Raw genomic sequence first — 24,415 nt, forward strand, 5'->3', positions numbered from 1 at the left:
AAGGCTAATTTCCTTTGGTTTAGGCTTGGATGGTAACAACTTTTATGAAAGGGGGATTTACCTGCTAATAATTAATGAAATTACAGAAAGAAGTAGCTGTAATATTGACATAAGATCTGGAGGGGGGATTAATTATGCAGAAAACATCTCAGACAGAAAGTAACACTTTTGAGAGATGTACTGGTGAAATAAGAACACTTTCTCTTTAAGCAGCAGCAGAGAGTCAGAGCTGGGATGAGCGCTGGGAAAGCACCACACACTGAACTCACAGATTTTTACACACTGACATCTCCACAACAAGGGACAAAGGCTTCGTGTGGACCAGGGCATCAGGACAAAGAGCTTGTAAACAAACAGGCAGACTGTGGTGTGGAAACAGAGATCCAGTCTTATGTCACAGGTACAATGTAAATCCCATTGCAAGAAAAGCAGTTTAAAAAATGAATCTGGCCACAGAGTCGATGTAACACAATTAACAGAATTCAGCTTCAGTGGAGAGCTGAAGAAGAAGAGTCAAATGATGATAAATTCTTCAGCAGTTCATCATTTCAAGGCTTCTTGAGTGAAAAGAAAAAGGTTTTCCCTATATAAAAGTTATCCAGCTTACAAAATTTAATTATTAAACAGAATTCCTTAGCTCTGCAAGCTTAGAATATGTAAATAATTAGTTCCCATTATTCTGTCATTTGATTTAACTGTAGTAATGTTCTACATATATTTTAAAGATGTTGATTTTGTTTTTGTCACATTCTTACCTTTTCTGTAACAGATACTCAGAAATAGCAGACGGATGGGAAAAAATAACCAAACAAAAATAACCCCTTCCTGAAACTTTTTTTCTTTACTTGCGTGCAAAATTTCATAAGAAGCTCAACAAAAACCCCCAACAGCAAAAATAATTATCACAGCCTGAAATTTAGAAAATCTCAGACCTCAGGCATACCTAAATCTACTCATCACAAGTGGAAAAGTCACATACCACCATCACTGCTTCCATTTCATTGCCTTATTTCACAAATTATTTTAATGATAAATTGATACTCGACTATTACAATGTATGGCCCATGACACTGCTATAAAACACTCAGTCCAAATTTCCACTTCACTGATAAAAAACGAAGGGAATTAAAAAAGCTATCAACTGCAAATCAGATATTCCAACTTCATAACTCCTTTACACTGAAAATTACACTGCTCTCAATATTACTCCCTTTTAGAAGAATGTAGCAGTACAATGACAAAGAAATAACAACTTGTAGGAGGTGTCATCAGTTGACACGAAACCTCTGCAGAAAAGGAGTCTCTACACCTGAGAGCACCAAGACACAGTTGGTAGCTGAGCAAGAAGGACTTGCTTGGACAATCTGCAAATGGGAACAAGGCAGGAACTGTTTATGGAATCTGTCTGGGGGCTTTATTTATGTGTTGGGTCGTTTAAGTGAGTGTCTGCAGAACAGCATAAATTCAAACAAGCAGACCTACCTGCAATCACAACCACCCCTCTCTGTGCTGGTTTTGGATTCCTGAAAACCAGGATGGAAAAAAAATAAAAAGAGGGGGAGGAAATCAATTCTTTACAGGCTTATCAGTGACAAATCAGGGATCACACAAGAAATCCTCAGTTCCTACAGAATACCCCTATCCTTCCCTACAGCCACATCCAGACAGACAGGGCACTCCAAGGTGTCTGAGCATAGGCAGCCAATGCTGTCAGAGCTCTCCATGGACAGGCCTCTGTCAGCATCTGGAGCCCATTAGAGAACACGAGCAAAAGGCTTTTCACAGAGTCATCACACTCACCATATGCTGAGGAGAAATGGAAAGTTGGCAAGGAGAAACATAAGCAAGGAAAAGGGGCAGATGATTTGTTACTAATGTACAGACTGCAACCAACACATCTGACCTTTATTTTTCTTTTTCAGTCAGAGAGAAACTAAGCTATTTTTAAGTCTGGCTTATGGTGCACTTGTGTATGAAAGCTAAAGGAGGATTTTAAATAAGCTATGGTATGGACTAAGCTCGATTAGCTCTTCAGCCACTCTCCTCAAAGAACTCTTTTCTCCCTCTCCCAGAAAATTGTCCTCAGCCTAAGCTAGTGCTGACCAACACCTCTGGACAACAGGCTGCACAGCCCAAATCAACTGTGGAATGTGCTGGAAGAAGGATACCACCATTCCCTGTGGCTTATGTCTTTCCAGCTTCCCTCTCCTGTCTTTCTGGGTCTCCACCTAAAGCAGAAGTCACTGCTTCAAGAACTGATCCAGCAAGAAGACTGTGAGCACAACTGAGCTCATGACACGGTCACTAGTGCTGGCACACAAAAACACACCATGGCAAAAAGAAAAACCATACTGAGATGCTTCCTGGGATGGCTCAAACTCCTCACAAAACCACTGGGCTGCCCTGGTATATAGAGGGCTGGCCACCCTGGCACCTCCTCTGCCCACAGAGCACACTTCTGTGTCTGCAGTCACTATGGGCAGGCAGTGGCTCTGTCCCCACCAGACAGGTCAGGATGCCAGCACAACAAAGTATCCACGAGTAAGCAGCAGTCCAAGACCAATGCAATCCCAGAAAAGACGGCAAAGGCAATCCACAGGCTGCTGGGCTGTCCCAGGAGCAGCTCAGAAATAGAGGAGGCAGCAGGACAGGTGACTCCTGCCAGAATGCAGAACCCATGCATCATCAGGGTTGGCCTCTGGAATGTCCTCCCCAGTCACACTCCATCACAACCCAGCACGTGCCTGGGGGAGGTAAAACCAGTCAAGAAACCAAACTGGTGGTCAGGAACACGCATTGTCACCTACAGATAGTTCAGCTTGCCCCAGCATAAAGAGGACAAGGATGACTTGTCCTTCTGAGTCACAACGGCCTCTAAGTTGTGGGCTGGCTGCCCTGCCCTGATGAGTGTCTCCCTGTTCCTGTTTACCAAGCAGAGATCATGCAGTGGAGAAACAGAGGCTGGGAGATGTGGTGACAAATCACCACCAAACAGAACCACATACTGGAGGGAGAGAGGACAAGAGCTCAGTGCTTCAAACACAGCTAAGGTTGAACTGCTACGAACAGCACCGGGATAAAAGCCTGAGTTATTTGTGGCAGCTCAGGAACAGAGGAGTCACAGGCATTTCTGCCAATCTGCTCATCTGAGGAATGCTGGAAGCAAGCCATCCACAGACTCACGGAGAGGCTTGGACAGGAAGGGACCTTGGGACATTCTTTCTTCATCCTTCTGCCCAAAGCATAAGTAACTCTGAAACTTCAGTCAGCAGACTGAGGGCTCCCCCAGGCAAATTTGATGAGGGAGATGCCAGTGCCTCTTCAGGCATCCTGTTTGGGTGCACAACCATTTTCACAAAGGAAATTCTTTCTTATGTCCAGCTGGCATTTCCCTTGCCACAACTTGTGACCCATTGCCTCTTGTCCTTTTGTTCCAGTTGACAACACTCAGGAGACAAGCACACAATGGCTCAGGAATTAACTACCAGCAAGTCTTAAAACAAAGCTCTTCAACAACACTTTGAATGGAGGGTTGAATGAGGGTTGCTGCAATCCTACCCTTTCGTCTCCCAGCTCAGGCCATCCCTTATTGACTGGCCTTCAATTAATAACAAGAACCCTATCAAATTAAAGAGAGAAAAAAAAAAAGGAGCGATTTCTGACAGTGACATCAATAAATGAAATCATCATCCATTATTTTATATCAGCTTTCCACTAGTTATCTCCCTGAACCAGCTCACCATAGCATGGGGTAGCAGTCTGTCTGCATGAGGGAAGGAGTAGAAACACAGAAAATGCAAGGGCAGAATCCCACAGCCCTGACATGTATCACCCTGAAGTGCTGTGGAACCACTCCCTGTGTGCCCAGGACAGACAAGAGGTGACAAGAGGGCTGTGACTACAGACTCAAACTAAGTTCTCTTCTGCTCTCCGAGGATAAGAAGGATCTCTCCCCTCAAGAAGTAGCAACAGATCAGCCTACTGACAGATCTGATTTGTTCCATGGTACCTAGGAACCTTGTAAAGGCAATTTTTCAATGATATCCTGGCAGTCTCCCCTCTCCCAGAAAAAACCAAAACTGCACAAAAACCAAACCCAGTAAATAAACATGACCTCTTATCAATTAAGACTAAATGCACCATGATAAAAAATAGCCACCATTCAACTGAAAGCAACTTTGAATCACACTTGTCCCTCTCAAAGGACTGTGGTTTTATCTCACGAGCAGTGGAAGATCCAAAGCTAAGAAAAGCTGATTAATCTTAAAAGTTTCTTACATACGCCAAATGGACTTTTTGGGTGCTGTACTTGCTTTGAAATAACCACCAGTAAATTATTTTACCAATGCTGAGGCAGAAAAGTCCAGTGACGGCAAAGGCAGAGTTTTCATAAATCATTTTGTTTGCTTCTTTAACAAATGCACCTTTCTGAGGCAGGTGCATTAAGGCACAGGGGAGACAAGGCAGTGCAAAAGAGGAAGCTTTCTACCAGCTGGGCAGGGCAAAGCACCTTGTGTATGTGCTGCTGCAGTCCCTCCTTCCTTCTTCCCCTGTGCTGGCTCTGGAGCTCTCAGCCTGGAAAACAGGGGGAGGCAAGGATGTGTGTTTTGACTGCTAGGATATGATGTTGTGGGAGAAAACAGGAGAGAACCAGAGCATACTGGTTTTAAATCCCCTTAGTCCAATGAAAAACAGGGAAGTTAAAAAGGTGGTCCTGACACCTGAGTCATCTCCATAGCTCAGGTTTCTCTCCCACAGTGACATCACCACTCCAAAATGGCACTGCCTGATGCCAATTCAAGAAGCCTCTTATCAGAGCATGTCACACATCGGCAAAATCCCTTGGCAGGCTGCAAAAAGGCATCCTGTGAGCTCTGGGATTCTTTCTGCTCTATTACGAGACACTGGGAGCTTCTATCCCATTTCTTATCTGAAACCCTAGATTCTGTTGTTTATTAGCAAGTGTCAGGATCTAACCAGAGTGCAGAGCCTTAAACTAACAATGCTGAGCACAGAAAGACAACAGCTTTGAGCAAAGTCAGACTCCTCAACACTTCCTGAAATTCGCTTCACCAAAGCCTTTCTTGAGTAAGTCTTGTTTCAAAACCAAATCACTCACATTTTAAACCTAAATGTGAAATGCCATCACAAACTCCAGAAGGAGATACACAGGGAATAAATTCACATCCTGACCTCACTGCCTCAGACAGAAGTCAAATATCCAGCAATAGGGCAGAGGCTGAAATACTCATTCTGAAAATGAGCTCAGAAGGATTCCTTTTTCTCTCCCCTTGCTAAAGTGTTGTTCCTAGGGATAGGCTTTGCCACTTACACTGCTTGAAAACTTCATTCCTTCAAATCCCTTCTTTAGATGTCTGGACCTTCAATCCTTTAAACTGAAGTCATCATGATGGAATAAACACTGGGGAGCCTCCTCAGAAGAGATCTCTGCCACAGTTCACTAGTACAACACCCTGAGCCTCCAGCAGGAACAATTCAAACTATTAAAGGTGAGATACACAAAAGCACCTTCTCAAGTGACAGCCAGGCAGCAGCTACAGTGGAAATTCACAACCACAAATCCCCAGCACGACCCTGTGTGAGATAGAAGTTGGATCTGTCTCTACCAGCAAAAGAAAAACAAGACACAGAAATGGCTGAGACATCAGAGAGGCCCTCAAAGCCTCGTCACTGCCCTGACCTCAGATCAGAGCTATCAGCAGCTCCTGTTCAGGTTGTTGTGTTAACACACATGGTTCTGTCTCTTTGGAATTATTCCTGGAAGGTGACTGTAATTTCAGAATACAATAAAAACAACAGATCATTAATACAGAAAGCTCTGATCTTGGGAGACAAGCAGAAAATTCCATTATCTGCCTTTAAGATTGATCTAGACTGCAGTAAGGATTAAGTGCTGTTCAGTGACCTTTTGTAATGTGATTTCTTTGGAAAATTGTCTTGAAGCTCACTGCAAATTATTTCAGTTTTAGCAGTTACATAAACTAATCAAGGGCAGTGTTTCAAAACAGACAAGCACTTAATAGCCAGGCCAGTGAAATGAAAGAATAAGGATGGTCTTTTCCCTACATTTATAAGGAATTCAGCCCAGCATCCACCTTTGCAGATAACCTAATAATTATCAAGGGCCTAAATGCAGCACAACCTGAGATCCTTCACAAGTCCCTTCACAAGTAGGCCACTTCTCAGTTCAACGATGACAGCAAAAATATTCAACTGTAACAAGTTGTCACCTTCATTTGGTTTTTAGTAGGAACATTGCTGCCCCTCCCCACAACCCTTAAACCGGTCAGAGTTCAAATGTTACACTTGAAGGACTGGATTAATTAATTAAACCCAACCCCTCCTCCTGTGTGGCTTTCCCTTCCAGATCATATTCCTGCCATACTCATCCTTTAACAATGAACAATGCCAGGGCCATCCACAAAGTGCAGACTGACACATTCACAATGAGTACAAATTAAATCCACGTTAACAAGAGAACTCCAGACCTTGTTAGAAATGCCCCTTTATTGCCTTCCCCAGTGCTCCAGTACTCTTCACCACATCAACACCACTGCAGCAGTCCAAAATTAAGCTCAAGGTTCCTCCCTTCTGCTTCACTTCATTTCTGAGGCATCATAATTCCAGAAATCAGAGTGACCAGACCTTGCCAGCAAGAAGAAAACCTATTTCAAGAAACATTGCACCGGAGACTCCCTGCTTACTGAATTTTTAGAAGTGCCCATCTCCAAGAGCTCAGGACACAGCTGTGCCAGTGCCTCTGCTTCCAGGGCATTCCACCTCATTTACATCCATTCATCAGGAGGACAAAACCTGCCCGTGCTGTGCCTGCCTGCTGCACACAGCAGCCACAGGAGCTGGAACCCTTCCGGAAAGGAGGCCAGAGTCCAGCAGAGCTGCCAGACACACATCCCCAGCCACTGGGCTGCAATGAGGCACTTACCCATCTCTACCTTTACTGACGATCTTCACTTCAAAGTAATAAATGCCACAGGCTGCAGGGATGGGGTGAGTGGCCCTGACCGAGGCAGCATCTTTGTGATTTTTACCGTGACCTAAGAAAGAACAGAAATGTAAGTACTGAGGGGATCTGGCCTCTCACACATCCTGATCTAAAACCTCACTATATGAAGCCAGCAGGGATCTGTTTCTACACGGAGCCAGCCATTTAAAGCACACTTTCCAGAGAACCAGCACATACAACCCTGCACTGCCACCAAGAACAATTCCTACAGCACAAGCATTTCAGTTCTCCCTTTGTTTTCAGTATGAAGTTTTTGAGAAAGACTCAGTACCACCTCTCCCCCTCCCCACAGACATAATTTGAAGACCAATGTACACAGAGAGAAGACAAAAATGATTACACAAGAGGGGAATGACATCAGTGTTTACTAGCCAAGCAGGAAAAGGAATAATCAGTTCTCCGCTGGGTGGGTAGGGAAAACAGCTCCAATAGCGAGCAAGGAAAACATCACACTACAAGTCTGTGAGCAGCTATTTGGGGTAAATCCGAGGAGCCAAAGCCCCAGCTACACAGCGTGTCGGGGCCATCCGACCCCTGGGCTGGGTTTTAAGCAGGGTGACAGAGTAAACAGCCGGTCCGGCAGCACCGGGCCCGGGCGAGCGACACTGCACAGCGTTATATAAGGCCACAGACTCCGCCGGGGAGAGCCCCCGGCTCCCCAGCGCCTCCGCCCCGAGCCCAGGCAGCCCGGCCCGAGCAGCCCAGCCGGGGCCCGGGGCCAAGCAGGCGCCCCCGGCCGGAGCTCGGCGCCGCCCGTCCCCGCGCTGCCCACGGCGCCCCTGACCCGGGGCCGCCGGACCCGCTGCCGCCTCAGCCCGCGCCCGGCGGGCCCCGCGGAGCGGCCGAGCCGAGGGCCACGCCGGGGCCGTCCCGCTCCGGGCCGAGGCCGAACCCGGCGCCGCCGCCCCAGCCCGGCACCTTTGTAGTGGACGCGCAGGTTGCCCTGCGAGAGGCCGATGTAGTTGTACTTGTCCTTGGGGCTCCAGGAGCGCGGCAGCGGCGTCTCGTCCTGGTTGACGGCGGGGTAGAGGCGGCGGAGGCGTCGGCTCAGCTCCTGCTCCTCGGGCGGCCCCGGCGGCGCCGCGTCCCCGCCGTGCGGGCTCCCCGCGCCCGCCTCCGCCATCTTGGACCCGCTTTGTGTCAGCGGGCGGGGAGCGAGGCCCGGCCGCGGCCGGCAGCCAATGGGCTGCGAGCGTGCCCACAATGGGGCCGCGCCGCCCGACGGGAAGCGCAGTCCCCGTCACTCGCGCGCGCTCGCCCCTGGCGCTCGCAGAGACTACAACACCCGAGAGGCGGAGCTTGCAAAGCCCCGCCCCCCCTCTCGGCGAGCTGCACGCTGGGAACTGTGTCCCCGTTCCGCTCTGCTCCCATCAGTGCCGCGGGGTGCGAGACTCCCATTCCCAGCGTGCTCCGCGGCAGCGCGGACCCAAGGGCCGCCCAGCGCTTGCAGGCGGCCGCCGGCCGCCTCCGTTCCCGAGCCGGTTTCGGCCGCCGCGCGGCGACCGCACGTCAGGCGCTGCGTGGGCAGCTATGGCGGCGCGAGAGGGGGTCCTGCGGGCGTGGCCGTTGCCATGGCGACGGGTAAACGGAGCGCGCGCCGTGGCGGGAGCGGCCGAGGAACGGAACCGAGCGCGGCCCCGGCAGCGGCGAGAACCGGGCTGCGGGCTGCCCCGGCACTGTGAGCGACCCTGGCCCACCCACTGCTGCCCACAAAGGCTCCTCTGGTTCTCTGCTGGATCCGTATTGCTATACAGTCTGTGTATGTATTTATATATATATATAAAAATGAATTATGCATATAAAAACTGAACTCCTGCTGTGAAGCCACGGCCAGCAGGAAGAAAAACAAGATCCTTGAGCCGACTTATGGTATGAGTTCATTCTTCTGCATATGACACACATAATTCCATGTTTCCATTCCTTTTCCTTGTCTCCATAGCAATTAACAGGCCCTTGTCATCATTCCAAAGCCGTGATTGTCAGAGCAACTGGGGACCTGCTGAAGGCACGAGCTGCATTCTCTCGATCTGAACTGAAGTTACAGGTCTGACACAAGGTTCTCTTGACAGAATGATCTTCTCTTCCTTGAGAGAATATTTATATAGTTACATATTTAGACTTGTTATATTTAGATGACATATATAGTTATAATATATATATTTAGACATCCATACAAGCCAGTTTGATACAAAAAGTTACAACCTCGGAGACTCCAAACTGCCAAATCAGCTGTTTGGAATACACCCAGTCTAAGGAAAAGGCTCCAGTGAGTTGAAGAATTCCTGTGGAACATCCAAACCCAGTGTCAGCCCAACAGAGTGACAGGCAGCAGATGCAGAGCACTGTCCCCTCCCATTCCTCCCCTTGGGAAGCTGCACCTTCTCCTGAGAAGAGTGAACTCTGACACACACTGGAGAAGGGAATCCCATCCATGCAGGACATGCAGACACCTACTGCTCCCAGCAGAGCTTCTCAAAGGACTCTTTTCCAACATTTCAGTCACACTGTATCAGCAAAAAATGCTCTTTGTTGTATTAATGGAATTATGTTTAAAAAAAATCCTTGAAAAATGTCAGCCCTTTAGATTGGCATTGCCTGCTGAAGAGATTTAAACTCTGTTGGCCATTATGTCCTTTAGTGTTGTGCAAAACCTGTTTAACTTCCAGTCCCTGCTGTTAAGAGCTGGGTTGGATTTCCAGGAATTGGCTGTAGTTTGAGGAAGCTGTACTGCACACACAGCATAACCCAGAGAGGAGGATCCACACCTGCAGCAGGATTTAGGACAGCCTCAGGATGGGGAGAAACAACTCGTGTCACACTGACTGCCCTGAAGGACACTGAAGAGAAAGTTCAATATCCATCTCCGTCCCTCTGAAACTGATATATGGGACAGGCATTATTCTTTCCCAGCTTCTGAACTGTTCTACAAAGTCTCACAATCCTTGACAGCCTTTGCTGTGTAAGATCTCGTTCCTACTGTGGTTTAGGCTCCCTGGAAGCAGCACAATCGTACACAGAAGTTTTCCTTTGTTTCCCTGTGTAAGGAGCACAGCACAGACCAGCTCCTCCATGCAGCAACTGCCTGTGCAGGAACACCAGTGGAAAACAAAGGGGCACCGTGGCTCCCACAGGGAGCAGAGCCACAGAAACCACACAGGTGTGTCAAACACAGACACCTGGCTGGCAGGAAGAGCACCAACACACCTGAATGCCTGCTAGGAACATTCTGAACACCACAATGCAGCAGCCTCTCAGCTCACTGGCATAAGCAGCATTGGCATTACACAAAATACATGCAATATTTTATTTGTAAGAGCTGTACAAGTATTCAAAGGTAACATGTAAAAATATGGATAGCCAAATTACTTGTAACAAAGGCTGGTGAGACCCAGCAGGGCGGTGTGGTGGCCACAGCACCACCTGCCTCCACCCAGGAGAACATCCAGCAGTCCTTGCCTGACTGGTTACGTGTGGAAAAGCATCAGCTCCAGCAGTAACATGGAACAACCCACAGCCAGCCCCTGGGAGCAGCCTCCCCACCCACAGGGGCCATCCCTGCACCTTCACTTGCGGGGAATCACTTTATTTCCACTCACTGCAACTGGAATCAGGAGCTTCCGGTACTCCAGAGGGAGGTAACGCTCTATCAGCACATTCAGAGACATCTTGTCAGTCACCAGCCCTTGCCTTTGTCCAAAAAGAGAGCAGAGAAGAAACCAGAGTTGTTAGTGAAATGCGTTTCCATTCGATATCAGAGTACAGTTTTCTTGCACTGATGTTTTTGCATTTAAGAGCTGAAATGCTCTGGCTGCTTGTGACAAACAGCTCCAGACTCGTGTTTGCAGGCAGCTTCTCAGCTCCTGTGCATGGTGCAATGCCAGGATTGCCCACACAGCAGAGCAGACCCAGAGGGTTCCTGCACAGCAGCTTCCCACAGGGCTTCCCACTGTTTACCATGGGGATATTCATCTATATTGATCAGGATCAAAGTAGAAGCTCATTGCTTTTTAAATTCACAATCCACCTACCATGGGATAAATTCTACCCTTTGAAGACGTGCACAGAACGATGTGACAGAAGGAAATAGCTCAGTACCCTGATTTTTTTACAGTCACAACTCAGAGGTGGTTGGCATTTGCCAACTGTGTAGGCCATGGAGTTTTCCAGTACACCATTTAGCTGGCCTGAAAAAATCAGCATCTCCCAGTTTTGCAGAAAGGAAGAAAGTGCAACATTTATTCACACTTTCTGTGTGGAAGGAACAGAAATGCTGTTCTTATGCATGAGCCAGCAACAATTCCTGATCACGAGGCAGTAAAAAGGCATAAAGACATCTAGAACAACGTGAAACAGCGAGTACATGGAATTCTTAAACCAGGACAACTAACCCATCAAGCCTCCTGACCTGTTCATACCAACTTCAGCACACACCTGTCAGGAGGGAAAATGAAATCTCTGGATCAGGACAGCAACAGATGAATCTTTTTAAGCAGCAGCACCAGCTCACCTACAGAAGCCCATACAACGCCAGTGCCATCAGCTGTGCCATGTACTATCCTCCAGGTGACTTGAACATCACATTTGAAACTCTTCCAGTGGAGATTAAGACCAACAAGCCAGAGCAATGACTTTAAATGAAATGCTGTGGATTGCTTCACGCCTCACAGAGTTTTACAGAGGGCTTCCAAGCCAAGAATAAATCCCTTGTGTTTTGGTCAGAGAACAAAGTAAATTCAGGCACAAGATAGGGGAGCTGTGAGTGTCCAGAAGACAGAATACCAGCGAGGCAGCTCTCAGAACAGCTCTTCCAGGCTGCTGTCCAGGAATGTCAATGTTAGGAGAGGTCAGCCCTGCCCACCCGGGCTGGGGGCTCTTTCTCCTGCTCTGAGGAGGAACTGTCAAGTTTGGATCCCAAGTAGCAGCTTGTGCAGCAGCAGGAAGAGGTGTATTTTGTTTAGAAGAGCAAGACACCAAAACAGACAGCAGGACATGTGAAAATGCTCTGTGTCAGTTGCAGATGATTTTAGCAAAGAGATCACTCCAGGATGCAAAGAGTGCAGCCCAGCCGCCCTCTCAGCATTTCTCTGCTTTTTCTATACATTTCCCAGACATTACTGCTTCACCCTCACACAAATCCTTCTCCTCTTGAATCCTCAGATGACTCCTTGCATTCACAACCCCTCACTACATCCTCTTGCCCCTCCACCATCACTGAAAGGTGCAACCCAAGCCCAGGGACACCTCCTGGGACAGAAGCGGCCTCACACAGAGTAAATCCCAGATCCCACACTTACCATGCTAACACTGCTGGTGCACATTCTGGCAACAACCAGGTGTTACTGGGCTATCAAAGCACCACCAAACACTAATGCAGATTAGTAACAACCCCTCCATTACCTTCTCATGAGGACTTCCAGGTCAGCTGCCTCCACTGTCTTCCTCCCTGCATGGTGGGTGTAAGCTTCCAGATCATCGCTCAGCTGCTTGAAGTATCTCTCGGAGCTGAGGGGGAAATCAGATCAGACTGTGGAGTGTGTGAACACCAGCTACCCACCCACCTCTGCAGGACAAGCTGCACTGGAGCTGCTCGTTGTGCAGGTCACAGCCTGCCAGGGAAAGCTGGGGGAGAAGTGACTCCAGCCCACGAACAGAGCTTGGCCTCTCAGCCCAGGCTCCCTGGAACTTCACTGCCAAGACAGCTGTGAAAGAGCTGCACATCTGACGACCAGAACCTTTCCCAAACTGCTTTTTGGCTGCTGCAGTGACACTGTTCAAACAATATACAGATTTTACTGATGAAGGTAACAAGGTCTAAGGATTCAAAAAGCTGAGAAACCTGGATTCTAATGGAATACTGCACATCCTTACTGTGCCATGACCATTGTCCAGAGCCATCCTGCCCATGGAAATTAATAATGACAAGACTCTGCTACAATTTGTTGGGACAAACCCCAGATGCTCCTGGCAAGGCTGCACTGATCAGATGCCCATGTGGCAGCCCAAAGCACTTTGCACATTTCTGCCCGTTTTTATCAGGCCTCCCAAGACTCTTTCCAGCTGAAGAGAGAGGGCTATCAGCTTGTCAGCAGCGCTCTCAACAGATTTATTACTTCAGGAGAGAAAAGAAAAAAAACCCTCAACACTAAAAATAATGGAAAGAGGGGTTTGTTGCTACGTACCATTTTTCAACAATTTTGAATGCATCTCTGGTCACTGGCATTTTAACAAAATGTCTGAATATCTCCTTTATCAAATTCCTTGGTACTTGAGGCTCACGTGGTTTCCTCTGGGATGTTCCCAATCTCTTTGGAACTGCCTTAGGATGCAGCAGCCGCAGGGGAGACCTTTGAGGGAAATTGAAAATTCACACATTGAATGAACACGGGAGAGGCAGAGAACACCAAGTGGAATTCAGAAAAACCCTAAGCTGAACTGGAAGGGATAAGAGCTACCTTGAGCTCTTCATTCTTTCTCCCTCCCAATTCTTCAAAACTCTCATGCCCACACAGGACAGTGTGCAAACAGTTCATGTGGCACCATGGCCTAAAGGAAATCAGAATTGTCTTCCATTCTAAAATAGGAAAAATTGTAATGTGGAAGAGTTAAGTGAAATCCATGGATTCACTTAGTATACAATTGGAAAACAACAGAAAAAACCTAGAACCTCAGGCTAACACATGCAAACCCAGAGGAGGCATATGGATCATCTGACCCTCTCCAGTACACCCATATGTGGGCACAGAATTTTGTCTTATTGTTTATTGCTTTAACAGACAAAGCTCTGAAGTCATGGGCTAGTCTGCTCTGCCCCCAGCCCACTTCTGCCAGGTCACTGCTGGACATGGCTTAGGCTTACCTGGGGGCAGCAGGTTTTGCAACATGTGGCGTTGACAGCAGGAGGTTCTCAGCTGGAGCACGGACAAACGCAGGAGTCTTCATGGAAACCTCTGGGAAAAAAAGTATTTAAGGAACCGAAGACTCTTTCCAGAACTCCTGGAGCAGGCAGTGCTGCCACAGCAGACAGAAACCCAGCCAGCTCCCCACATGCCTGGTGCTGGTCACACTCCCTGTGCTCTGGCTGTGTCCCCACAGCACCCTGAGCCAGCACAGCTGCAGTGCCACCCCCACAGCTCTGCCACAGGCTGGTGGCTCCTCTTGGGCCCCTGTGCTGGCCCAGCTGGCTGGCCAGGCTGCAGGGACACACACTCAGGACCAGGCTGCAGCAGCCACTGGCTGGATTAACTTAGATTGCCACAAAACTGCAGTCTTTTTAACCAGACAGAACTTCAGTCTACAAGCTAACTCTGTCATGTTGCTAAGCCACTGGCAAATTCTCCTGAACAAAGGGACAAGCTGAGCTACAAAATCACAAAGGCTAGACTATAAACTTCTCTATGTTTGCAGATTTTCATAACTCCCGGCAGGCAAAGCTCCTGTTATCAGCATCTCACCTGTTCTCTGCTATGAACCCAGAGCAGTTTCCTCCAAGTCTGATCTGCATTGTCTTTAACTTCACTCTTGAACTTCTTCACTTAACAAGTGAGAGCAGGAAAGAAAACAATGTTAACAGAAATGCTGAGCAGCTTTCTTACCTTGGCTTGCAGGGTGTTCAGCTTCATCCTCAGCAGGCTCTTCCCCTGAACTATCCAAATCTAGCATGATAGCCTGGTCCTCCTGCAGTTCATCTCCTTGGTCATCAGTTTCATTTAATGGAGTCGTCTCAGGTTTATCAAACGAGGGAAAGGCATGAGAGTGCTTGCCCAGACTTTCAGCTTCAATGCCTCTGGTAATCTCACGCTCTAGATATCCAAAACAGGAAAAACAAAGCACTAAAATAAATATCTTTGCCTGATTCTGAAACTTCCACTAGTAATTTTTAATCAAAGATACTACTCTAACTATACATTTGTAAACACTACTGCCAGTACAAGTTTTGGTTTCCCTTTAAATAAAATACAGTCTTCCAGCTTAAAATGACAAAATTGGTTTGATATTTCCCCAGTAATTAGCCCAGATTCCAGAAAACAAAGGCAGTTAAGTCTCTCTCTCAGCACTGATGCCAGTAATGCAGCATGAGAGAACTCTGGCACTACAGGGAGCTGTCAGCATTAGAGGTGTCCTCACCAGCTCCAGGAGAGCCGTGGGCTCCAGCGCTGCCTTCTGCCAGTGTCTGGACTAGGAACTTTCAAAGATCCCTTCCAAGTCTGTCTACACGTTCTACATATTATCTCCTTATTTTCTGTGACCAGTTTAGAGTGCCCTCTTCTGGGTCCCAGTACAAAGGAGAGATGGACACAGTGGAGAGTCCAGCAAAGGCCCACCAGGACCTCAGTTAAGGGACTGAAGCATCCCTCCTAGAAGGAGAGGCTGAGAGAGCTGGGACTGTTCAGCCCAGAGAAGGCTTGGGGCAGATCTTACCAATATACACAAGTGTCTGAAGGCGGTGTGTAAGGCAGACAGAGCCAGACTCTTTCCAGTGATGCCCAGTGCCAGGAGAAAAGGCAACTGGCACACACTGGAACATGGGGGGCTCCATCTGAACATAAGGAAGAGAGCCTGCAGTCATTACCCTTGGAGACTTGTAAGAGCCACTCAGTGTCCTGGGCAACCTGCTCTACGTGGCCCTGCCAGAGCAGAGAGGTTGGAGAAAATAAGCTTGAGGTCCCTTTCTACCTCAACCACTCTGTGAGTTCAGATAATACCTGCTAAGCCTTAACCCATAGTACTCACTGCAAGCCACCTCTTCTTCAGAAAAAGAAATCTGTGCCGCTGGGTTACTCTGCTGGGGATGATCCTGCTTCTCCTCTTGCTGTTTTGCAGGGGTTTCTGGAGATACATGAGTCATTCTGTCAACATGTTCATGATCAAGGCTTGAGTTCTTGGAGTATCTTTGGATCCTTCCCTCGTTTGTGCTCACAGCAGATACTGGGTCCTCCAGCCTAGCTTCCTCTTGATCTGCATCAGAAATCAGGCTCCTCTGCGCTGAATTTTTTGAATCTGACAGCTGAGGTTCAAGAGCAGAAAATTTATTTTGGCTCTGTTCATCCAGCTGGGGCTGAACAAAGAGCTCTGTGCTATCCATCATCATTTCTGCATCACTTGTCAGGATGCTTGATCGAATCCCAGATGCAGATTGTGAGTCCACAAGATAGTTTTGTCCTGTTGAGAAAGGTTTAAAACAAATTTTGTGTGAAAAACCATTCAAGATCATAGGAACACACTTTACTACCAGAACTTGTGTAATTCACAATTTAAGTCATTCAAAGAAACTTTAGTCCTCCTCAACAGATCTGAACAGATCCTGATTCAACACTGAAACTGTATGACTCCATTTCTGTGCCCACAACTCTGCCTACCAAACCAATAGAGACCTTAGTACCCACAGATGAAGATGATCCCAAACAATTCCTGTGGTTTAAATGACCAAAATGGGCAAAGTACATATTGAAGTGCACAGAATCAAAGGAACTGCCAAGGCACAACCTCATTCTAATCTTGCTTCCCAAATCCCACTCTATTTCTGTGAACGTGTCAGTAAATTTTAAATTCTGAAATACAGACCATGCTTCAGTAAACGCTTCTAAAAGCCCCTTTAACATAAGGCCCTGCCTGCCAAAAGAGAAATAACACCACAAAAGGAACCTTTGTTCATCAGCATGTTCTGTTCCACTCTGCCCTCAAACGCTTGCATGTCAACAGCCTTGCGGGTTTTGGGCCTCCGGAGCAGCCCCCTCTTCTCAACAGTGTCTGGGGCCAGCAGGGAACCCACAGACATCCGAATGGATCTGCAAAAGAGGGGAGAAAGAGTCAAAATCACACTCCACTTCCACCCTCAGAACACAGACATGACAGCTCTAACAGTGACACATTGTGCACAACTAGGAGAAATTTCCCCAAAAAACCCTTCAAGATTACATGTCAGTCTTTAAGTGAACTGTTTATTTTCATACTCTCACCCAACATCAGGGTATGTATCACAGAGATGAGGAAGCAGGCTGTTTTACTGCCTCCCTGAGACACTGCAACACTACAGCCGACAAAAGGGTCAGAGTTAAAAAAAAAAAAAGTTAACAATAAAAAAGGGAGAACAGATGTTTGAGAGTAAAGACATATTCTAGATGACAATGAGGTGGCAGGAAGACCTCCCAACAAGTTTAAGAATCTACTTAGTTTTAATATTCTCAGCAAAGTACAGCTACCAACACACTGTGAGTGTTTCCAGATGAGAGCTGATAGTAACACCAAAAGCACAGGGAAAGATGTGTCTCACTGTAGGTGTTCTGCATCCTGAAGACTGACCATGCCCAATGACCTCCTGTCCCTCTCTCCAGGCAATCCAATTAAAAACGGGGTTCAAAGAAGTAAAGAACACAGCCCCAAAAATGATCTTGTGTAGCACCCCAGACAAGGGCTGCAGTGAGAAAGATGAAATAATGCTGACTTGGGCCAGGGTCGTTTGCAAAGTACACAGGCAACACTGGAAAGTAAGTTCTTTGACTCACTAAAAATCTTTTAAAGTCCAGAAAATACTGCATAGATGCAACTGAAGTGACAAAACATTCACAGGCAGGGAAAATATTCTAAGGTATATTGTGTGCTGATTTACTGCTGGAAGCATGACAGCACAAGGAAAAAATGAATGATCCTAGCAAGTAAAAAGAGAAGCAATAGAAGTAACACAAGTTAGATGAACCCAGGCATAGAGAGCCACAATTTCTGAAAATCAAATGGTGTGTGGTGCCACACCTTCAAATTCCATCAGCAGAGGGGCAGATGACTGTGTTATTGCTAACACTAACACAGGTCTTTAACACAAACCCAGGTATCTGCACTGCTCTTCACCCTTCAGATGTGATCACACCTAGGACAGCCACAAGTTAAGACATTTTAGGTTAAACTCACCGAGTCATAATTGTGCTGTCCAGCGCTGACTGAGCTAGAAAAAATTGGTGGCACATTAGTTGAGAAATTACCCTTTACACAACAGGCCACAGAAACAGCCCAATGGATCTTCCTCCTTTCACAGCCAGTCATGCTACAATCCTCAAACACCATACTTTGGGGTAAACAGAATTACAGGTCACTTTACTATTTGTCTCCATCTCAGAAATGCATATTAGAAATCCAAAAAGCAGTTTCTGAAAGGTTAAGAAAATAGTTATTTCAGTGGAAATTTAACATGGTGTATACCCTAGATTTAATAATTTTAATTTTACCACATTGATAACAAGATGTTAGGCCTTGGTCTCAACCACCTTTCAGCAACCCAACCCAAACACACCTGGAGCTTTAGAAACACAGGTAACTATTCCACAGACTCTTGATGAAACTGGAACTCAAACCTGTTCTACTCACAAAGAACTTTACAATTATTTTATATAATTAATTAATATTGCAATGGAAAGCATGCAGCTGTTGTATTTTAAATCTTCCAGAACTGAGAAGAAGACAGGGATTGCTTCCTCTGGGGACACTTCAAAACTCAAAAAGCACCAAGCTGCAAAAGTAGTCAAGAGATTATATATATAGACATGGCAGAGCCTTGAACTTGGCTTTAAAAGGTTTCTTTTAAATTTGATAGGATAGGGGTTTTTACTTTCTCCATCATCCCCTTTGCATGAGATATTGCAATCTGGATTCCAAACCTACAACTGCCCAGCTGGGCAGCTCCTGGCAAATGAGCTGAGCAGGTGAGAACAGCTGACAGCAAATGCAGCACTGAGCAAGGTAATTCCTGCCTGCAGCCTTACCTTGGTACTGGGGAAGTCGTCTTTCTGCTGCTCTCTCAAATTCAGAAATGCTGAGTTTCTTTCTCTTCTTTGTCATGTGGAACACAGTGATGGGTGTCTCCTCAGGACCAACATCTGGCAGCTGCAATTCCCCCCTACCAAAAAAAAAGCAAGCTGAAGAGGTATTTCTGATAATCCCACCCAAAAAGATGCAATTTCGATCACGGAAACAAACACAAGTGGAGAAGTCCTGCTCCCCAGTCCCATCACAGGAGCTGCAGCTACACCTGGCAGTGTAATAAAAGTGTAAATTATAAAAAAACCCTACTTACATGCTGGAAACCCTCTTAGATGGGACTTCTGAATCAGCTTGTTTTGTGTCTTCAAGGGCAGATATCTGAAGTGCCAGCGGTGAAACCTCGGGTTCTGCCAACAAACCAGAACATTTCATTTCCACAATTCAATACAGCAAGAGCAACAAAATGCAGCAGGGCATCACACCTACACTACAGGCTGTAAATAACATTTACTAACAGGTTTAAATAAAGACCTAGTGAAAACTGTTTGGGTTCTGCTCCTGGGAAGGCTGGCAGTGACAAAGCCAGCGGTGACAGATGGCAGCACTGCAGCAGAAGGTGCCTCTGTAACTCACACCTGATCCTATGGCCAGAGGCAGCACCAGGATAAGAAGAGCAAGTGAAGAGGGTTTTGAAGAGGATCCTCAAAGCTATGATTTCACCAGTGCAAGGCCTGGTCTCTCACACAGCTGCATCCTGCATCCCCTGCAGTGACTCCTCTGTTACATAAATCAGTCATACAGCAATTGATTTCTGTTCTGTGAAACAGGGAAAGGACAGTGGGCTACCAAGAAACACGCCCCGTTTTCTCAACTTTACAAAAGCATTCTTTCTGTTCTCAATTCTCCCGAAAAAAGACACTTACGGTTCTGCATGACTCTCTTGAGCATAAGCCGTGGCGTGCCATTTCTGAGATCAGGGAACACTGCCAGTCTCTGCTTTGCCAAGGTGCTGCTGACAGACTTATTCCTATTTTCTACACTCAATCCAGTCTACGGGAAATCAAGAGACAAGCAATTCAAAGCTATTATTTTCATTATTAAAGACCTCAACAACAAAAGCATCCACCACCCATGTTCTAGTAACAAGCTAAGCAAGCTGGTAAGAAGCTTTTTCCAAACTCCCGAGAGAAATTACGCATGTTGACTTTCTGACAGTGGTGGCACTTCCCGTGTGGACGGGAGACAATTCAGCTCGGGGCATCATCCGGATGGGTTCCAGCATAAAACCCTGCTGCTTTTTCGTCCTGCTCCGGGACGAAATCCGGAGTGCCCTCAGCACAGCCGTGACCTAAACCCGCTGAACTGCGGGTTACTCGGCGAGTGCCAAAGTCAGAGGCTTTGGCCCATTTTCCACGATTAAAGGAGAACAAGGGTGAGGGAGCGGCCTCCGCTTCTGCTTCAGAGGCCTCGTTTCTGTCTCAAACCGAGATCCACCGGGCGAGTCCCACGGGATGGTCAATGCCAACAGCGACTCTCCTTTCCTTCCTTTCCTCCCTTCCCTCCCGCTCGCCCTCCCAGACCCCTCGGGGCACCTGGGCCGCCGCCCGCGCGTTGTGGCGGCCGCTGCGCCTGAGGCCGGGCTTGGCCCGGGATCGCCCGTCGGCCATGGCGGGCCCGGTAACGGCCGCGCACCTCCCGCGTCCCGCCGCCTCTCGCGAGACGTGCGCGCGCGCGCCGGGAGGGGCCGCGGCGCAGTGTGGGGCGGGTAGTTCCGCCGGCGGCGCGGTGCATTGTGGTCCGCGTAGTTCCGGGGCGGCGGCGGCGGCGGCGGCGAGAGGCCGCGCGGGCCTTGTGGGAGCTGTAGTTCGGCGGGGCCGCTCGCCCCGCTCGCCGCGGGTGTCCCCCCGCCCCGCGAGGCCATGCCGGGCTTCACCTGCTGCGTACCGGGCTGCTACAACAACTCGCACCGCGACAAGGCGCTGCACTTCTACACCTTCCCCAAGGACGAGGAGCTGCGGCGCCTCTGGCTCAAGAACGTCTCCCGGGCGGGCGTCAGCGGCTGCTTCAGCACCTTCCAGCCCACCACGGGCCACCGCGTCTGCAGCGAGCACTTCCAGGGCGGCCGCAAGTCCTACCTGGTGCGGGTCCCCACCATCTTCCCGCTGCGCGGCGTCAACGAGCGCAAGGCTCAGCGGGCCCGGCGCCCCCGCCCCGCCGCCGCCGCCGCCGCCCCGCAGGGCCCCGCGGCCGCCGCCGAGGCCCCTGCAGGGGGCGCGGCCGAGGACGTGAAGCCCATCGACCTGACGGTGCAGGTGGAGCTCGGGGCCGCCGCCACCATCGGGCCCAGCCCCGTGCGGCTGCCGGTGCCGGTACCGGCGGCGGCGGCGGCGGCGGCGGGGGAGGAGAGCCCGGTGGAGGGCGGCCCCCCCGATCACTCGTACTCGCTGTCGTCGGGCACCACGTCGGAGGAGCTGCTGAGGAAGCTGAACGAGCAGCGCGACATCATCGCGCTGCTGGAGGTGAAGATGAAGGAGATGAAGGGCAGCATCCGTCGCCTGCGTCTGGCTGAGGCCCAGCTCCGCGAGGAGATCCGCGAGAAGGACCGGCTGCTCCACGCTGCCAGCGCCGGCACCCGCAAGCGCCACGGCCTCTGAGGGCTGCCGAGGCCCGGCCCGGCGCGGGGCTCTCCATCCCGGAGCCTCCGCCGCGCTCGGCGCGGTGCCGGGCAGAGCAGAGATGGGATGGACCGCGGCCCCTCAGTGCCCGGCTCGGCCCACGCCACAGCAGCCGCCAGCCGGGCGAGGCCTCGCCGTCGGATTCCCCTGCCTGGACTGGATCAGCTCGGTGCCCAGCCCCATCCTCGCCCCGACGTTATCTCCGGTGTCACCTCACACCGGGCCCATCAAACCCGCCGTGTGCGGTGTCAGAACGCGCTGCTCGTAGCGTGGATGGGACCCAGGTCGTCACTAAGTGGACGTAGGGTATCAGTTTTCAGCAAATAAACTCGCTCTGTGTCAAGTGAGGTAACAGCAACACTACCCTGGAGAAGGCGTGTCCGACTGCCGTGGGCGCTGTGCCCATCATAGGAATGGTCGGTGATGTCGCGTTCAGCCTCGCTCAGTGGAGGAAAGCTTTAGAAACCCTCTCAGGGTGATGTGTTTCTTCAGTAAATTACTGATGCCGTAAAAGACTGCTGTTCCTAGCGTGACAGAACCCCCAGATTAAAGAGTGTTCTTGTACCGTGTAGTTTCTGCTTTCTCTGCAGCGTGTGTGTATTGGTTACAGATGTCTTGGTGCTCTCCACACCAGTAAGGATTACAGTCTGGTACAAAGAACACGGTGGCATTTAACAGCTGTAGTTTATCTCATTGGCTTAAGACTCCATCTAATGAAACGGAGGCTTTGTAACACATCGGAATTTTAATCCTTGGCTTTTGTTCAGAGAACCACGATGAAACAGAAGTGACTTTACCTGCAGTGGTTGCAAACCTTTCCTGTCTAATCCTAAACTAGTTGGCATGACTAATAATCTGTACATTAGGCAAGACCATACTAAAACCTGCTTGTGTGTTCTAAACCAAGATTTAAGAGTATTGTAACAAATCTATGTGGAATGGTTGTGTAGTTTCTGTTTCTAGCCAGCGTCAGTCCCTTCACTTTCTGCAACAGGAAACCAAACCATCGTTGGCTAGAAAGAGGGTGGAGTGAGGGTAGCAAACCCACAGGTTTGGCTTGGTTATGCACTTCCAGCCTGGCTGGTGGAACAGATCCCTCAGCATTTTGGAGGAGGAGGAGAAGGGTAGTGTCTGGTGCCTCAGCACAGCCCTGTGGCAATGGGCAGTGATGATGGATGTTGAGAACAAAAGGCACTTCACCACAGTGTGCCCATACTCACCTTCGAGGGAAGAATTCCCAGGGGTTCCCTGGGTCTGTGAGGTCCTTCTGGAACCAGAGTGCGTCACACTCAGCAGAATGGGATGTCACTTTTACTAAATTTTGTAGAGGGATTTTCTAAATGTAAAAAGTATCTTTAGTTTAAAATTATGTAATCTTTGTAACACTGGCTAATGTAGCTTTACAACCATCAGCTTCAACACTGTATACAACCGAACAAAGGGGCACCGTGGGGTTTTGTAGCCGGAGGTTTCTCTATAGATCCTGAAGCCAGTTCAGCTCCAGGTTGTCACAGCCTGCTATGTGATGCATGGGTCATTTTTTATTAACGTGTGTGCCAAGTTGGATGATCATCTGTAAGGATACTACATGTCTATCCATGTACTAAGTACTTCCCGTGACTTCAGTTTAATTTATTCTCCAATCTGATATGTAGCTCTCCAGCTCTGTGCTATCCTGATTTTTCTGCGAGTCGAGTTAGCGGCAGTTTTTTCGTTTGGTTGGTTTGGCTTGTTGTTTTGGGTTTGTTTTTGGTTTTTTTTTTTGTAGGACAAGCAGATACCTGCTCCACCATGGGATCTGACATATGTGATTGGTCCAGCAGCTCTAGATGCTCCCGTCAAGACAGTAGGCAGCACAACATCCCTCCTTGCAAACGAGGCTGGTTGTGCATCTGAGCTTGTTGAGAATGTGCATGTCATGACGGTCATGGTACTTTTTCTACCATTGGGATGCACTTCAGGATGTTCAGCCATTTGGCCTTGCTGGACTGGTTACCTGCTGGACTGTTTGACTTCTCCAGGTTACACTGAGGTGCTAACATGCTTAATTTTAATAAAGTATATTTTGTTTTCTTACGTTTCCTGTCTCCTCGTGGTTTATATATCTACTTCTGAAGGTTTTTGGCTGTAGCTTTGTTTTCTCTTTTGTAACATCTTTTTATTCGTTGTGAGGTCCACAGCTGGAACAGCAGGAATGTCTTTACATTCATGTAGGGTGAGGAGGAGGAGTTTGAGGTCGGTTCAGTGTACCACACACCTACCTGTGCAGAGGTTGGAGCCACTTGGATGAGCAATCAGTCCCAGGGTGCTCTCTGTGTAAACAGCAGGGATTTGAGCAAGGCTTCCCACAGTGCTTCCCCCAGCATGACTCTCCTGTCTGATGCCTGGTGGAGGAAGGATAAGGCACAGCCTCCCATGAACCAGCCTAGTGCAGGGAAGAGCTTGCATGTACTCTTAGGAGTTGTAATTCCACTTGCCAAAGTTCCTGGTTTTAGATTGGTTTAGAGCTATTAGTCTCAAGCAAATGTATGCAGCAAAAAATTTCAGCTGTGCCTCAGCCATTACACTTTAGGGTTGAACTGGGAATGTTAAATGCAGCTGCAGGATGGGGAGGTGATTGTCCCACTCTGCTCCGTGCTGGTGCAGCCTCACCTCGAGCTCTGGGAGAAGATTTGGGCACCACAGTATAAGAAGTATCTAAAACCAAAACAGAGCATCCAAAGGCGGCCATGAGGATGGTGTAGGGTCTAGAGGAGAAGCCATGTGAGGTGTCTGAGGGCGCTTGGCCTGTTCAGCCTAGAAAAGAGGATACTGAGGGCAGAGCTCAAATGGGGCTGCAGCTTCTACAGGAGGGGCAGCCCAGGGGCAATGCTGATCGCTGCTGTCTGTGACCTGTGACAGGACCCGAGGGAACGGCTGACGCTGTGCCAGGGGAGGTTTGGGCTGC

The 24,415-nt window shown here is 48.7% G+C and overlaps 4 protein-coding genes across 5 annotated transcripts in view; 2 read left to right on the forward strand and 2 right to left on the reverse strand.

Moving 5' to 3' along the window:
* The window catches only part of RANBP10 (RAN binding protein 10), a 63,443-nt gene extending 55,184 nt beyond the window's left edge, over positions 1-8,259 (reverse strand). The window contains exons 1-2 of one of the 2 annotated variants that reach the window (XM_063410767.1): positions 7,964-8,259; positions 6,965-7,076 (exon numbers count right to left, since the gene is read on the reverse strand). In XM_063410767.1, coding sequence (XP_063266837.1) covers positions 6,965-7,076; positions 7,964-8,168 — 317 coding nt within the window. In that variant the 5' untranslated portion in view covers positions 8,169-8,259. The remainder of the gene's footprint in view (positions 1-6,964; positions 7,077-7,963) is intronic. The other variant, XM_063410765.1, reaches the window with a different exon arrangement.
* Positions 8,249-10,116, forward strand: LOC134557628 (uncharacterized). The gene is made up of 2 exons (XM_063410770.1): positions 8,249-8,804; positions 8,985-10,116. The coding sequence occupies exons 1-2, from the start codon at positions 8,249-8,251 to the stop codon at positions 9,074-9,076; spliced, it is 648 nt and encodes a 215-aa protein (XP_063266840.1). The 3' UTR covers positions 9,077-10,116.
* Positions 10,117-10,335: 219 nt separating this feature from the next.
* CENPT (centromere protein T) lies at positions 10,336-20,714 on the reverse strand. Its single transcript, XM_063410764.1, is given in 14 exon segments — positions 10,336-10,732; positions 12,443-12,547; positions 13,225-13,389; positions 13,902-13,992; positions 14,638-14,844; positions 15,776-16,204; positions 16,688-16,830; positions 17,948-17,981; positions 18,796-18,929; positions 19,107-19,200; positions 19,717-19,843; positions 20,386-20,481; positions 20,483-20,513; positions 20,515-20,714. Coding segments are annotated over 14 exon segments (1,980 nt in total). The 3' UTR covers positions 10,336-10,608.
* On the forward strand, positions 20,713-23,544 carry THAP11 (THAP domain containing 11). The gene has a single exon (XM_063410769.1). The coding sequence runs from the start codon at positions 20,713-20,715 to the stop codon at positions 21,445-21,447; it is 735 nt and encodes a 244-aa protein (XP_063266839.1). The 3' UTR covers positions 21,448-23,544.
* The last annotated feature ends 871 nt before the right edge of the window (positions 23,545-24,415 follow it).

The sequence above is a fragment of the Prinia subflava genome, chromosome 13 (genome assembly GCF_021018805.1).
Source record: "Prinia subflava isolate CZ2003 ecotype Zambia chromosome 13, Cam_Psub_1.2, whole genome shotgun sequence".
Classification (NCBI taxonomy): Eukaryota; Metazoa; Chordata; class Aves; order Passeriformes; family Cisticolidae; genus Prinia; species Prinia subflava.